This window comes from Chroicocephalus ridibundus, chromosome 4 (genome assembly GCF_963924245.1).
Source record: "Chroicocephalus ridibundus chromosome 4, bChrRid1.1, whole genome shotgun sequence".
Taxonomy (NCBI): Eukaryota; Metazoa; Chordata; class Aves; order Charadriiformes; family Laridae; genus Chroicocephalus; species Chroicocephalus ridibundus.
The window spans coordinates 59,783,787-59,800,259 of NC_086287.1; the positions used below are offsets into that span (position 1 = coordinate 59,783,787).

At 42.4% G+C, this 16,473-nt stretch overlaps 1 protein-coding gene and 1 non-coding gene across 4 annotated transcripts; both read left to right on the forward strand.

The window, feature by feature from the left end:
• The first annotated feature begins 76 nt into the window (after positions 1-76).
• On the forward strand, positions 77-14,188 carry ZNF839 (zinc finger protein 839). 3 transcript variants are annotated; one of them, XM_063333054.1, is made up of 9 exons: positions 77-758; positions 992-2,257; positions 3,298-4,230; positions 6,164-6,415; positions 7,158-7,250; positions 7,603-7,755; positions 9,449-9,589; positions 10,595-10,733; positions 12,460-14,188. In XM_063333054.1, exons 2-9 carry the CDS (start codon positions 1,577-1,579, stop codon positions 13,434-13,436), a joined length of 3,369 nt encoding a protein of 1,122 aa, XP_063189124.1. In that variant the 5' UTR covers positions 77-758; positions 992-1,576; the 3' UTR covers positions 13,437-14,188. The 3 variants fall into 3 exon arrangements, with proteins under 3 accessions (XP_063189124.1, XP_063189125.1, XP_063189126.1); XM_063333055.1 differs by having other exon boundaries at positions 77-386; positions 610-2,257; XM_063333056.1 differs by having other exon boundaries at positions 77-2,257; positions 3,301-4,230.
• TRNAI-AAU (transfer RNA isoleucine (anticodon AAU)) lies at positions 886-959 on the forward strand. The gene has a single exon. It is a non-coding gene; the product is annotated as a tRNA-Ile (tRNA).
• Positions 14,189-16,473: the final 2,285 nt, after the last annotated feature.

Consider the following 16,473-nt stretch of genomic DNA (forward strand, 5'->3'; position numbering starts at 1 on the left):
CGCAGGCCCCGGCCCCGCCCCCGCGGAGGGACGTCACGTCCCGTCCCGCCACGCAGGCGCAGTGCGGCCGGCGGGGAGGGAGGTGGCTCGCGCGCCGTGGGCTGCAGCCATCTTTTCCCCCCGCCGCTGCTCGCCCAGAGCGCTGCGCTCCGAGGAGCTCGCGTTGATCTCCGGCGATCTCCTGATCCCCAGCGGTTTCCCTGCGGCACTGCAGGCGTGAGTTACGCGGGGGTTTTAATTCCTGGCTTGGTGAGGTGGGTGTGGTGCCCGGTCTCCGGTTCCCAGCTGGCAGGAGAGGCGGGGATCTGGACCGCGGCCCCGCTCCCCGCGTTCTCCTCACCGAGCTGTGGTGAGCCGGCCTGCAAAAGAACATAAATTTTGGAGAGGTGTGTGTGTGTCCCCCCTTCGTTTTGCTAAACGGACGTAATGGTATTTTAACGTAAGCTTCGAAGCTGAGAAGAAAAGTTGTCTTTTAAATGCTGCATATGTAGTAAAATATTAGGAAAAGGTCAGTCGTTTGTCCGTGCAAACTAAGATCCTAACGATGTATTAAACAGCCTGAAGAGTAATTGCTTTAAAATAAATGCCCGAAATAAATATTTTGCTTAGTTAAGTGAAACTGGACTCATATCCTGGAAAACCTGGGGAAGCGTTAGCCTGTTGACTGAGAGGTGAAATCATGAACGTGTCCCTGTGATTGTTACTTCCCAGGCGCTGCGTCTCGGTAGGAAAGGCCGAGGGCTTTTCTAGCCTTGCCGGTGAGTTCGGCGTGTTCCCGCCTGTGTGGGGCGGGGGGAACGAGGGTATCGGTCGCTGCGGTCGGGATGGGAGCGGTGGGGTTGGGGTGCGGTTGTGTGCCCGCGGCGTGAAGCGTTACCGTAAGCTGGCCGGTTAGCTCAGTTGGTTAGAGCGTGGTGCTAATAACGCCAAGGTCGCGGGTTCGATCCCCGTACGGGCCAGAGGCAAACTTTTTTTTTTTCTTGTGTCCCAGCGGCGCCGTCCTGCCCGCCGCGCCTCTTCCTGCCGAGACACGCGTGTCACCGCTGCGCAAGGACACGGCCGTGGCGGAGTGGGGGGTTTCACGACCCCTCGACTCCAGCAGAGTGAGGGTTCCTCTCTCTGCGAGGGCGGCCGCCGTGCCGGCCGGCCTGCAGCGTGCTCCGGTCACCCCTTCAGGCGCGTTTTCTTACGTGGGGGTTCCACTTCACGCGTGGCACGCCCTCACTTGCCGCCTGGTTGTTGTCCTTACTCCCCATGGGCATGCGGAACCCCACCGAGGAGGAGCGAGTGGCGGAGTGCATGCTTAGTGTGAAGGAGAGGGACACCGCGCCCGCAGCCGGTTCCTGTCACGCGTGGGTCGCTCCCGCACCTCCGAAGGCTTTTTGCCCCCTCGAAGCCGCCGTCGGTGCTGGGCGGCTCCGCCCCGGGGGCGCGGCGGGCGGCTGCCGGGGGCGCCATTGGCCCGCGCGCCGCCGGTGCCCCCTCGCTTCGCCCCACGCCGCCGAGACCTCCCCGGGGAGAGTTTGGCGGGGGGGGGGCGCGGCGATGCGGCTCCCGCCCGTTAACGCCCGCCAAGATGGCGGCTCCTGAGGAGGGGGGCACCGAGGCGCCGCCGCCCCCCCCTCCTCCCGCTGAAGACGAGCCCCCCGGAGGGGCGGCCGCCGCCTGCGGGGTTCCCCTCACTGTGGCGGCAGGCGGGGAGGAGGAGGAGGAGGGCGGCGCGGTAGGGCCCATCGTCCCGCCGCCCCCCGCGGAGGGCCCGGAGCTGCTGGCGGTGAGGGAGGAGCTGGCGCAGCGCTTGTCCGGCACCGTCCTCTACCTGCAGGCGGACGGGAGCCTGGTGGAGGGCGCGGGGCTGGGCGCCGAGGAGCAGCGGCGGCTGCTGGAGCAGCTGCTGGCCGTCGCCGAGAGCCCGCGGCCGGGCACGGCGGAGCCGCCGCCTCCTCGGCACGCCGCCACGCCGCTGGCCCCCGCCGAGCTCCAGCGGGTCATCGAGCAAGTGAGCAAGGCCCAGGAGCAGCAGAAGCCGCCGCCGGCAGCTGCCCAGCTGGAGCCCGGCCCGGGGCCGCCGCCCTGCCGCGGCGGGGGCTGCCCGCCGCCCCGGGACGCTGTCCTGCTGCCGCCGCAGGCCCGCGGGGCCGCCCCGCCGCTGGCCAGCATCATGCAGAACGCCGCCCAGCAGCTGCAGAGCGTGGCCCAGCAGGTCGCCCTGCAGCAGGGCAAATCCATGGCGGCCGCCCGGCTCCTCCCGCAGAAGGTAAGTGAGGCTGGGGCTGGGGAGGGAGGGAAAGAGGGAGCCTGCGGCGCCCGTTTGGCGGTGATCCACCGCCGAGGGCAGGTCTCGGGTGGAGGAGTTTTAGTATTTTTTTTATTATTTCCTTTTTTGATTTTTCTCTTCAGTCACACCTGCCCTTGGGTGTAGACTCGAGTCTCGCAGCTGAAAGGCACAACTTTCAACGCAGTTTAGAAAAATCTGTGTTTGAATGCAGGCACTAGCTGCTGTGGTCAGTATTTCGGTCCGACTACAAGCGCAGCTGAAACAGCATAGAGGAGCCGTTTCATAGTGGTTCAGTGGTGATGCACAGGTAGATAATGCATGTCCCTCTTACAGAAAGTGACAGTACCTGGGTTTTCAGCCTGCGTTTTGGGGTAGAGGAGCTGTTTCTTAGTGGTTAAATGGTGATGCACAGGTAGATAATGTGTACCCGTCTTACAGAAGGTGACAATACCTGGGTTTTCAGTCCACGTTTTGGGGTGCAGGGGGTGTCAAGTCATTGGCTCAAGCTGAGGCAGAAATTTGGATGAATGAGGAAGATGAACAGTATCACATACCTCCTCCTAATCATCATCATAAAGGTTTTTTTGAACTGAGCACTTATTACAGTGTGGCCTGGATCTGGTATTTGGCCTGTGTCATTTAGCAGACTGTCGTTCTGCTGCATTTGGTTTGCTGAAGGTTATGAACCTGCTTAAGTGATGGCATTGACTCTGCTATTCCAGAACAGGCTGGCTAGCAGGAAACGAAGGTCTGACATGGGCTAAGAGCAAACTTTACATGCTCTAGTTGAACAGCAATCACATCAGTAAATGCACAGGAAAGCCCGTAGCTTGAAGGAAGGGAATCTGTGCTTTGATGTTAAATCTGTGCTTTGACGCATTAAAATGGAAAACTAATGATGTGCGTTGGATTCTTTATGGTTTGCTTTAAGGGCATGTGTGTATCATCTTGATAAATATTGTCTTTATTTATAAATACTGTATTTGTGTAATCTTAACTCTTCCTTTTTTCCACAAAAGCAGCTGGAAGCCATTTGTATCCAAGTTCAGCCAGGACAGATGAAGGAAACTGAAAGGCCAATGCCATCATTGGCACCAGTCCAGTCCAAAACTATTACGCTGAGTCAGTCAGTTAGTAGAAATTCCAGCGTACCAGGACTTGGCATTATTAATCCCCAGATAATTAGGATACAGCCCGTTACAGGAACTGAGCAGCAGCAGCAGCTATTCCTGCATAGTTCTTCAGAGTCTCCAATTCAGTTGCTTATGGAGAGACCTTTACCATCTCATGGATCAGTATCCGTGAACAAGATTCCCACATCTAAGATGCTAAATGGACAGAAGGCTACCCATGCCCCAGTATCGGCTACAAGGTCTCCAAATATTACCATGGTTGCAGCCACTTCAGCAAATACTCTGACACCATGCCTTGAAAAAAACCAAAAAGATGACAAGTTAAAAAAATCCTTGAAAGTGAAAACTCGTTCCGGACGGATTTCACGCCCTCCCAAGTACAAAGCTAAAGATTATAAATTCATTAAAATGGAGGATTTGGCTGACGGTCATCAGTCTGATTCTGATGACTACTCTGAGCTGAGTATAGAAGATGATGAAGAAGGAAAAGTGAAGGGAAAGGATGCATTATTCAGTTCTTCAAATTATAATCTGAAACCCAAAATGTTTAAATGTCAGACTTGCGAAAAATCCTATATAGGAAAAGGAGGATTAGCAAGACATTATAAACTTAACCCAGGCCATGGACAGCTGGAGTCTTCACCTCAAAAAATACCTTTAAATAAGCCTAATGGAAGTGTATTTGTGGACAGTGCCTGTGGAATAAGAGAGGAAATGATGAGTCCAGCACATTTGCATTCAGTTGCTGTCACTTTAAATAACGAAAATGCACTAGCTACCAGTCTGGAAGAAACTGTTGATTCAAAGGCTGGAGAACAGGTAAAGTGTATTACTTAGAAAAGCTGTCAGTTTTGTGGAAAGTAGAATGGCAATTTTGTAGCTGCATAGTCTTGTACTGCTCAGAAATATCCACTGATATATTAAGTTAAACAAATTTCCCATTGAAGTGCTTTGAAAATCAAATTACTATCTCTTGCAGTGTTGCAGGAGTAGTATTCTTGCATAGGCACATAAACCAAAATGTTCACTGAGTGTTCATTTGTTACTGGTTTTCTGACATAGTTTTCGTCTTGAAAAAACCTTGTCTGCATAAATAGCATTCTTCTCTGCATTCGGATAAGAATACTGTGTACAGTTACAGCCTTTAGCATGACAGACAGCAAGACATCATCTGCTCTATTAGTTTCTGTTACTGAAAAAGTATCATCACAGAAAAATCTCTTATTTGGAATCCAACAGTGGATTGCAGCTTTTCCTAGAGCAGGTTTTGAAAATCTGACTTAGCTCCCCCTGCAAACCAAACACTTTGGTTAAACTTGAGTCTCTGGGTTGGAAGCTACTTTAGCTGCAAATTTTTCTCTGTGATGTTTTAAGCTGGTCACTTCAAAGTAAAGTTTCTCTTTTAATGTTAAAATGACTTAACATCTTGCAGTAAGAGCTGACACAGCTTCTGTCTAGGAAGAATACTCAGTTAGATGTAGCAGTGTCACATTTGTTACTTTTATTTGTGAATGTGAAGTTGCTCTCAGAAACATGAAAATTTAGAGCTTAAGATGCCAGTGCAGCAAACAAACCTCCCCCATCTTCTACAGTCTTCTATCATCTTTGGAAAAAGAGAACTGCAGAATACCAAAGTCTGCTCTCTGTATTATGTAGTTGTTACTTCCCTGTGCAGCACTTATTTTACCCAGGATGATGTGAATTTAGAAAAATTTCAGTCTCATACTTACTACTACTGACTGGTAGATTGCTATTGTACCTGCTACTTTTAACTAGCAAATACGGATTCTACAAATTTGCATTTTAACTCATTGATTTTGTTAAGGGTATCGGTCAGGTAAATACTTTCTAGAAAGAATGGCCAGGTTACTAAAACAGGTACATTGATACAGACAGGAAGGCAATGAAGATCCCCATGCTCAACCTAGTCTTATGTCATATTTAGAACTAATTTAGTAATTTAATCCCTGGATAGAACTGACATAAATTTGCCCTTTTTAGAGCTCTCCTAATCACTAGAATAGTAGGGAGGTACTGAACTTTGGGATGAAAATGTACCGATTGCGAAAAGAAGCCTGGTATACCTCAGTACTATTGTAAACGCCTCTCTCTAAAAGTACTGGGACGTTCTTAGAAATTCTAGCTTGGAAGGGAAGACAAGATGTGTTCAGTAAGAAATCACAGCTTTGATCAGTAAAAAAAGTTTGCATTGAAATCACAATGATAACTGTGTTCTCAGGGAAGAGTAAGGATTTTGAAATGTGGAAATTGGACGATGTATTTGTTTTTATTTATGGGCTTGTCGCTCTTCGTGGCTGTTCAGAGTTTTTGTCTTTCATATAAAGTCTTCATGCTTTGACATAGTTACAATAAAAGCCAAATTTTTCTTTGGGTATGTTTTACCGCTAATTAAGATTTATTTCTACAACCTCTTTATTTGAAGAGCACATATTTTACTTCAAAAATACTAAACATATTTAACTGACATAAACCAGGTCTTTAGTTATATTCCCTTAATCTCTGTATTTTGTGGATCAAAAATGTTAACTTTGCAAATAATGGCATATATGTGTTGCAGCAGTAGCAGTCTTACTGATGTTTGGATTTATTCCACAACTTTCTTTGCAGTTATGCTTGTGTCCAGCTTTGCATTTATTTAATATGCTATTTATTGTTCGCATAGATGAACTTCACTATAAAATTGTCTTCTTCAAAACAGTGAATAAATATTTTTCTCTTTCTTTTAATTAAGACTTGTAAGTCTGCAGAAGGTAGACACTCCTTGGCAGAACAACAAAATGAAACCAGTTCAGGATGCCGGGGACCCATAGCACCAAAAGGACCTGGAAGACCCAGACGATCAAAGAGACGTGGTCGACCAAGGATGGGTGGAAGATCTAGGTGTTCTGGAAGGCTTAGCAGACCTGGTCAGTCCCCTTCAAAGTCACTTAGTAGTGTGTCAGCAGAACACAATGTATTCAGAAGAAAAGCTAGGTTAAAAGAGGTATGGTTCTCTTCTGCAATTACTTCACAAGTATCAGTATCTTTCCCCTGCCCTCTTTTTTTTCCTAATTGCTTATTTTAAAAAAAAAAAAAATTTTTTCTTTTTTACATCTTTGTGTACTGACAAGGTGAAAGCCTAAGACATCTTCTAAGAAGAAAACATTAAGTTGTCGTTCATGGAAAAAATACTTTAGCAACACACTGGACAAAGGGAAAATGGGAACTCAAGTCTGGAAAGGGACTTTTGACGTGTAGACATACTCTCGCTATCCTTTTTCTGGAGAAGGAAAGCTACTAGCTACTATTATGTATCGCATCCAACAAAGTATAAAGAAATAAACCCAACTGAAGTTGGGCAACATTGAAAATGGGAAAAAGAAAAACCCACAAATAAACTCTTTGGGAGGATAGAATAGGGATTAAAATCCACGCTACTAACACAGTTTTTTGTTTCCTGTGTGTTGTGGAAGATCCTTTATGGCCACTAAATCTACTGATGTTGCTCTTCTTTCTATGAATTGGCAGCATTGTGGGACTGAGTTTTGTCTGTATATGGGTAGTAACTGTTCTGAGGTTTTCTAATTTATCTCCTCTTTTGATGTTGTATTTGCATCTAGTCTCAAGGCTGCTGAAATATACAGTGTATCTTTCAAAAAAAGTAGTGATATTTTATGTTCTGAATGCGGGATGCATGACCTCTGTAGGCTGCTCTGCTCTAATAAACTCATTCTGGCTTTTGACAGCTAATACAACAATGCAATAATGAAGACTTAATGGAGCTGGCTCTCCCACGTCTTACAAAGCTTGTTACAGTATATGAATTTCTGTTGATGAAGGTGAGTTTTTTATGTAAAAATGTTTAATTATTTCAGGGAGACTTCCATTAGTATACATAAAAACATTCCTTTAGAGATGTATCTAAGTTTCCTAAGTTAGAATTGTGCAGAATGTAGATGTTCTACACATTGCTTATGTTTTACACAGGCAAAAACTCTGGTAGGTCTTTTGATTGAAAGTCCTGCTTTTTGCTGACTAGTTCAGTGGCATTTTTGAATATTCCATGATCTTTAGATTTGAATGTTTCTATTTTAAAATGTTGAACAAAACAAACTGACAGATTTTAATTTAATTCTTTTTTAAAATATAGTGAGGGGGAAACAAGTCCTTTTTTTCCTCTCTTATTTCTAGGTTGAAAAAGGGTATCCAGCCAAAGCCTACTTCCCAGATGTGTATAGGGAATTTGAAGACTTGCATAATATGGTAAAGAAAATGGCTTATGATCACCTCAGTAACTCTGATTTGCTGAGTTGCCAGCAGTCTGTCGAAATAAAAGATGCTAAGGTAATAAAGCACTGTGTTTGGAACTGTGATTATTTTGTTTTGTTTATTTTAGATGCTTTGTGTTTTTATTTTTCTCTGATAAGCTTTGTCATGCTGAAGAAAACATGTTTTTTGATGAGCAAAAATAGACATTGTTGTAAGAAGTCTGACAACTAAGCGAAGAGAAGAAGAAATCCATAGTAAAACTACAGTTCTAGTTTATGGAAACAGATACAACTAGAAATATTTAAAAAAAATAATTCTGGCACTAATATCAGTCTTGTCTATCTAGGGTAGTATGAAGCTGCATGTTACTGCAAGGTGTATTTAGCATTAACTGCTAAAAAAAGTACATCATGATCTTTGATTAGGAAGGAGGGGTCTATATTTAAAATGAGTGGCCTTGATTTAAAGGGATAAGTGGTTTCATTGCAAAATGAGGACAAACTGAATGCATCTGTGCAGTTCACAGTCGTACTAACAAATATGAAAGGTAGTGAATACATTAATAAAACTGCAAACCATTATTTCAGTGACTCTTCGGTTTCATTGTTTATGCATATGTATCTAGAAAGACAATGTAGGTTTGGTTTTCTGCCTGGTTGTTGTTTGTTGGTTTGGTTTTGGTTTTGTTTTTTTGTTTTGGGTTTTTTTTTTAATGTGGATCTGTTTATCCTTATGGATCCTTATCAATCTGTGTTCCCCTTGCTTAGAATAAAACAGTGCTTTGTACATAGCATATTTTTGGTTTTCCCTTCTCTGTTTCCAGTAGTGAAAACACTAGTTTGTATACTACCTCCAACAAAATTTCTAAACAATGTGCTCATTAAAGCACATCAGCACTGAACTTGCAACTATTAAGAGAGGGGAGTGTACTTGAAAACTCAGAGTAGGGATGGTGGAGATAAGATTTTTTTCGTTCTTATAATAATCCTGGTTTAAAAAATGAAGTCCCGTATGGACTATTAGCAGTGGTTAACATTTTTCACTGTATGTACTAAAAAACTTTCTAGAATTACTGTTTGCTTATCCTGCTATTTTGTACGTAACACCGATGTTTCCCTTTGGAGAAATGAAGTAGCACCAAATAAAAGGATGGTGTTGGTACTGGCAGTCCCAGAATGGAACCTCTTTCTTGCTTCTCTTCATTGTTAATGTGCATTCTTAATATAGAATTATGCTTTTAAAAAAATAAAAAAAAAAAAAAGAAAAAACAAAAAAAACCAAAACCCCCAAAGGACACACAGAACAAACAAAGGGAACCTAGCCTTGAGAAGTTGTATAGTAGCACACCTACATAAGGATGAAGCAGAGGAATGGAATGGGAGGGGGGGAAATCCTTAACTATTAAGAGATACTCTTAAACAGGAGGTCTTACATGGTTTTTAAATAATGGAAAGCCTCGACAGTGTTCTTTATTAAACTCTGCTCTTAGTAACTGTCTCTGGATTCTATATATAAGCATTGTACTCTTAATTCTTCTGAGTTTGCCTGTTAATGCTCACCTTGAAATGAAGGTCGTGTTCTATTAACGTGGAGGCTAGTAGAAAACATGGGAGTTTGACTGCTTCATTGAGCTGTGATGGTTGATTGTCAGATTAGACCCCTTGTAGTTCTAGTTCAGCTTTAAGAAAACAAACCAGTATTTCAGCATTTATATAGTCAGATTGGAGAGACTAACTTTTACTTTTTTTTCCTGTAACTGTTTTTAAAGGTTGCTGAATCACTAGGAATTACAGAAATTCTCACTGGAGAACGAAAGATGCAAGGTGTAGACTCTTGTTCACAATGTATAAATAAAGCGGTTAGTGAGCAAGTGCCTGTGGAGATACTGGGACAAAAACGGCTAGCTAAGGTATGGATTATTATGTGAAAAATATATGTGAAAATTAAAAATGAAACTAAGACAAATTAAAACTTTTAAAGACAGATTATTATTCATTATAAAATCATACTAGTGTTACCTGACTCATGTTAAAGTAAGGCTTTCACTGTGTTTGGAAATATGTAAAGAAGTACTCTCTACTGTGGTATCATAGCAGAGCATATGAACTAGCATGCCAAAGATGTGCTTTGGGAAGACACTTGGTAGCATTCAGGACAGAGTCTCAAAGGCTTACAGGTAATCTTATGCTACAAGGGATGCTACAACTTTGTTGAAGCGTTAGTAAATGTGGGCCCCACAGTGAGAAGGATCCTCATATTCTAATAACTTGTGTTGGAGGAAATGGGCTAACCTACAGCAGGCTCAGAGGCTGGAGAAGTGGTTGCTCTGCTCATTGGTGGTTGGTAGAGGCGCATGAAAACAGTTTCTTTCTAACAAGTCAGTTGACTAGATTTAGTCTGTTCACAGCTGTAGCACGGAGCAGCGTTTCCTCTTCTTGAAAGTCACATCTTTATCGTCCATCCCCTTAACTGTTCTACTTCTTATTTAATCCAGAGTTGTTTCTGGTGGTGGATAAATAAGACTAGTACTTTTCCGTTTTCTGCCTGTAGTTAAATTTAAAGAGCTGCTTAGTCTTCATTAACCGAACAGTCTGGGCAGGCTGTTCATAGGTCGGAGAGAGCTTATGGCAGGTTTCATGCCATACAGCTAATCACAAAGGCTCAGAGAGAAGCTTTGATGTTGAAGCATAGGCTGATTGTTTCACCCAAATATCTAAAGTAAACAGTGGCATTTTGGCGAAGTGTGAGGGTTGTGTTTAAATTCTTACTGTTTAGGAAGACCTTTAGTGTAAAATCCTGTTTTCACGGAGAGTATTGGTTCACTGCCATGAAGTGCCCACAGTTAGTTTGTGATCTTTTCCAATATTGTCAGCTGTTGCGCTGGCAGCCAGTTAATTATCTCTTGTATTGACAGAGCTCAGGGGAGGAACTGTTGCCATCAGCCAAAAGGACCAAGTTAGAAGACGTAACGGAGAATGTGAATAATGCTTATGCCAGTCAAGATGAAGTGAAGGAAAAGAGTGGGAATTTGTGTACACTGTTTGAAAAAGATGGTAACCTCTTCAGATTTTCCGATTCTGTTCTGTTGATAGGGGAGCTGAACAAATCTCTTTGTTCTTCAAGCTACTGTGGGTTTTGTCTTAAGGTTTTGTTTCTTACCTTGTTTCCCAAGTCCTTCAAAATCAGCTGTTTAACTGGAAGAGGCCTCACGGAGGGGGAAGAATATTACAGATGATGCAGACCACAGCAGTAGCTCAATTCTGAATGCATGATAATCCAGTTATTGCTGCTACTGCAGCCTGTCCGCTTCCTGTCTGCCGTCCCTTATAGTGGAGATAGTGCATGACCTTTGTGTCAGCAGCAGGAGAGCAGAGGAAGAGGAAGCAGCGTGTGTGTCCTTCCTCTTTGCCCCAGCAGGCTGCGATAGCAGAACCATCAGAGCTTTGTGGATCCTGGGGGAGGGGGAGAGCTGGTGCTGGTTGTCCTGTATTCCTGGGGAGATGCCGGCCCTGAAGACTGTAATTGAGGCAACATTTTGCACCACAGTCTTTGGGTGGTTGCCTTTCTTTTTATCCCTCCTTTGTCTTTATTCCCCTTGCCCCTCAGACTGGCAGAGTAACAGTGTATTAGAAAGGAAAGTGAGATGGGTCCCCAGCTGTAATCTCCCAAAACTCCACTGGTTTTTTATGTGAAAGTGTTGCAGTAATTCAGAGGCACTATAATCACCATTGCAAGAGATTCCAGCCCTTACCCATGTCTAGTAAGATGTGTATATCTGTACTGTCCTCTTGCTTTCTATACGTCTCCTTTTGGTGTTGCTGCAAGATGCTTTGCTTTTGCCCTTTGCATCTCTTTCTGTCAATGGTTGGCTTTTTGTTTCCCCCCTTAGTTCACTTTTCTTTCTCTGAAAGGCTTTCTGCATGACCGTGCTTATTTCTTGTTGTATTATGATTTGCTTCTGGGCTATGAGTTTTTAAAATGTTGTTTCACTTGCACCTGCTGATAGGGCTTTTAGTCTACAGCACAAAAAGTTAAAAATGGTCTGCAGCGTTAGGCCCCCTTTGTTGTGCAGTGGTATCTTTCATAACAAAAAAAAAACCACCAAAAAACCATAACCTACTTGTTCCTTTTGATCTTCCGTAGTAAAAACAGACAGCTCATACTACTGCAGCTTAGGAGTTACTGTTCAACTACCTACTGGGTTTGTGACCTGGCTATTGGTCCAGGTCAAATATCTGGTAAAACGCACTAAATTTCTAGTGTTTTTTACCTTTTCTGTCACAGGACAAAAGTGCTCCTGGGGCTGTTAGCACAGCTAATTAGATATGTAGTAACTTGGTGACATGTCTGAGTCCAGGATAAGCTTGATTATCAACAGAAATTTTGTCAACTTTAAATGCTTTTGTCAATTTACTAATGGTAATGGGGATGAGCAGCTGACTACTTTGTGCCTGGTCAGTTCTTTACCTTTTAACGTTTACCAGCTGTATACCAGATGGAAAAAAATTGAGTTTGACTTCCAGGCCAGGTTGTTTTCAGGATTAACAGAAAAACGCTGCTTCTAATGTAAGATCCCTCGGTATGGAAATACTCGATAATATTTCATTATCCAAAATTCCTTAAGTATTTTTATACTGACTTCCTCAAGTGCTGTGAAACTCTTGCAAAGTGCTTCAGATTTGCTAGTTTGGGGGAAGAAAGCAGGGAAGCAGTCTAGCTTTATTAGATTCTAGCAATATTAGATTCCCCAACAAAATTACATTTCTTTCGTCTTTTCAGGTTTTATTCCATTAAATGGAGAAATCGTGCTTTCAGAAGATAGGCATATCACTTGCTGCACAACTGGAAGTACGTTACCAACAGCAGAGGAACATAATTTACTTGTTGATTCAGGAGTTAGAATCGATGCTGAAAATTCAGGTACCTTCTCCCAGACTGTGAAAATGAGGATAGAGTATTCCCAAGCAGTAAACATACAGGGACCAGATATGACAGGTGACGCATCTCTGCTACATGCGGAAGTTGTATTGCCTGTTGAAGCAGATGGGTCCCCTGAAGTAGTTCAAGCGCACTTTGTGAGTGAGAATTCAGCAGGTGGACTGTCAGCTCCTGAACTTTGCAGCTCTGTGTCAGAAAGTGCAGCGGGCAGTCAGAGCACTAACTTACCGACAAGCAAAGAAAATGGTTACAATCAAAAATATCAGAAAGTGCAAGAAGAAAACCATGATTCTGCAGTTAAAGAACGTTCTGGACAATTTCACAATGCTGATATCACTGATGAGATGCAGGAACTTGAAAAAGTTTTTTCAACAAACATTGTGCCAATAAACTACCCACACAGTGCTCAGACTGAGTCGCACCAGGACCCTGTCCACGAAGCCTCCCTGTCTGCTCATGTGAACCATGAAAACATGAATGAATTTTGCGGGACAGGGGAACAACATGAGCTGGAGAATACAGTTACTGTAGATGAAACTGTAGCCTTTGAGATTACTGATGAGAGCCATGATTTTTTGTCTCAGGGACATGAACAGATTTTTATTCAGACTTCAGACGGGCTTATCCTGTCTCATCCAGATACTGCTGTTTTGTCTCAGGCAGAAGGCATCGTTATTGTAACCGATTCCAATGGTACGACAATGCACATTCGCACACCTGAGGGGATACCTTTGGAAACTGTGGAAGCACTACTGGCAATGGAAGCAGATGGCCAAAGCGAAGATATTTTGCTCTCGCAAAGTGAATTGGAGCCATAAATTAGAAAACTCTATATGCTTTCTTCTGGAAAAGACTGACTCTATAAAATGTATATTTTTCTAATGTGAGTACTGAAATAATTGAAATTTAACTTATTTGTAAACTGTTTCTATGCCCTGTACTTTTTATAACTTATGTTTATATAAATCTAGCAGCATTGCAACCAAAAATTCTAGAATTAACATCGTTCTATTTGCTTTATATGTTGGGGGTGGGTGGAAAGCGGAAATCTGTCAACCCTAAAACTGTTGCACTATTCCCTTTTGTTACATAATTCCTTTTCTCTCTCCTGCCATCTAAAAATGCAGTCAGTTGTACTGCTGTTCAGCAGTGATGTGCTGTGTGCTGGCAAGCTGTATATGGGTAAAATAAAAACTATATTAAAAATGTGCGTTTTCTGTGCCATTGAGATGACAAAACACTTCGTTAGTGCACTTTCTTAAAGCTACCTTGAATATTGATTAGCATCTAGACTTGATGTGCGTAAATCTGCCTGGAAAAATGGACAGTTTTAAATATAATCCAGACTTGTGTGTTCCAGGAACAATGTGACAACCTAACTGATCCTTAAATAAGCATCCAAGTTAGGGACAAAAATAGCCTCAAACAAGATCCGATTTGTACTGAACTGCTGTAAATGTATTTAAGTATGCTTGTCTAACCTTTAAAAATTGCTGTTACTTAGAAATGTGAAGGTGTGTAAGTAGTGATCTGATTTTCCTTAATGAGATAACAGATTCTTTTTTCACTTTAGTCTGTGACAGTCTGTTTTTCTTAGAATTGTATTATATTTTTTTCTTTCAGATAATGCATTCTTTGTCAGTTCTAAGCTGTGACCTTCCTAGTAACTCCACACTGCCCTGTAATATTTAATCATAATAAAAAGGTATCCTTGACTATAATCCCCATTTCTCTATGCAGACAGAAAATGTACCAAATTAATTATTTACTGCTATCTTGTATTTTTGTCATACTTTCAGTATGTTGCTTGGATGACAGTATTTTTGCGGAGACCTGTGTAGCAGCTTCTTGTCCAAGGCACCGTCTTTTCTTTCAAGAAGCTTAGCAGGTGAAAAAGAACACTCTTAAACGACTAGTATTTTTATTTTGTTCATAAGCTATTGTAGATGTTACTGAAAATTGGTAACCCATTTAAAATGTGTGTGTTGCCTCGTTGCTAAAGACATGAGGCTACTGAGATAACTGGATAAATCAGCTAAAAGGACCTGTAATATGCAGGAGAACTGTTCTTAAATTAAGTATGAACACTGATTTTTTCATGGTCTTGTTACTGAGCAGAAACTTACACTAAAATTGAATCTAAACAGGAGAGAGGACAATTTAGAGATGAAACAATCTGCTCTACTGTATCCCTTTAACATAGTGGGGTTTGGTTTTGGTTTTGTTGGTTTTTTTTTCTTTTTTTGCCTTGGTTGCCTAAATAGGAGGTTAATTTTGATTAGACAAAACACTGCTTTTCATGTGTGGATCGGAAAGATGTCATCATATATTAGCAAGCTCCTGTATGGTGGTTGGGTTTATGGTGTAGTTCTTGGTTTGGGTTCTTTCCCCTCTTTTTTTCAGGAGGTGGTGATGGTAAGAGGCTACAGGCCTACCTTATAAGTGAAGATACCATACAAAGCAAGGTTCTGGTGGTCTTTCAAAAGTTTTTGATTGCAGTGAGCAATTCTTTATTACACTCTTTTGTACTGACTGTCTAATAACTACATCTGAGGGCTTCAAATATAACAATCAACTGCTTAGAGCTACAATGGCAAAACATCCCTGCAGTGATTTTGCAGTAATCTTCTTGTGTCTGATAGCAGTCAATGAGCAAGGGGGTCTGTGAATATGAAGACCCCTTCCTGAAGAGCTTATTTCCTCTAAGAAACAAGAACAAACCACAGTTTCCACCTGTGCAGAAAATTACAATTTGCTTCAATTCTGCCTTCCCTATTGATTTGCACATGCTGGGAAATACAATACACCTACTCTCATCTTAAAAGAACAATTCTATAAGTGAACCAACCTTTTCTCCTCGGAAAATATTTTTCAAGTATGAAGGTGTTTCCATAGTGACAAAGGCCTGGCCCTACTCGGTTAAATTAAGGTGGCTGTTAAAATAGGTGGAGTGCTTGCACAGAAAAATAAAAAAAACCAACAAAGCTATTCATAACGGCTTGTATTCTCCTTGAGTTACTGCAGAATTTCTTTTTAGATGCTAGAAATTTGAGGTAAGAAATAGAACACTATTAAGCTTCAGAAACAACCTCATTGTTGAACAGAGCAGCATGTCGAGAAAACTTTTCTAATCCATGTCTGTCTGTCCCATTATTGCAGGAAACTCGTGTATGTTCCCTTACCAAGCTTACGGGGTTTCAGCTTGGAACTCGTTAAGTAAGTGACCCTACTTTTCCTATCAGAAATCTGTTCCAGAGCCTCTCACTGTTTTAATTAGATTTTTTCTAGTGTCAAACCACAGCCAGTATGGTCATTTCATAGCAGTGTGCATTTCATATTACTGTCTTTTAATTCAAATAATTGTTTCAAGGAGAATCAAGGGTAAACATCTGCCAGGGTGCAACAATGAGTCAACAGCACTTAGAAACACTACATAACCGTGTGAAATCTAAATCAACAGTTTATATAGGAACAGGCCATACAGGCAATCAGTAAGTGGGAGGAATTCAGACTATTTATCATAATGAAGTAAGCAGAAGGTCTAAATTCACTACGCATTAGGGATTTAACTAAAAATTTGATGATACAGCAGCATAGTTTCGACATTGTAATACACTTTTCTGAAAAGTGCTAATTTGCAATAGCAGCTAAGAGTTACTAAGGCTGGGTAAGTGTAGCAGCTTCTCCATGCTACCCAGCTCTGATGTAACAGTATGCTACGGTGATTATTATGTCTTTAGGAGTGAAAGCATGAAAGCAAAAAAGGCTATTGAATTCCACTTCAGCATTTAGCCTTTGCATTAACCGTTTCTCCTGAATGCACTCTCTACTCTCTTTACCAAGAAGGCAGCATAA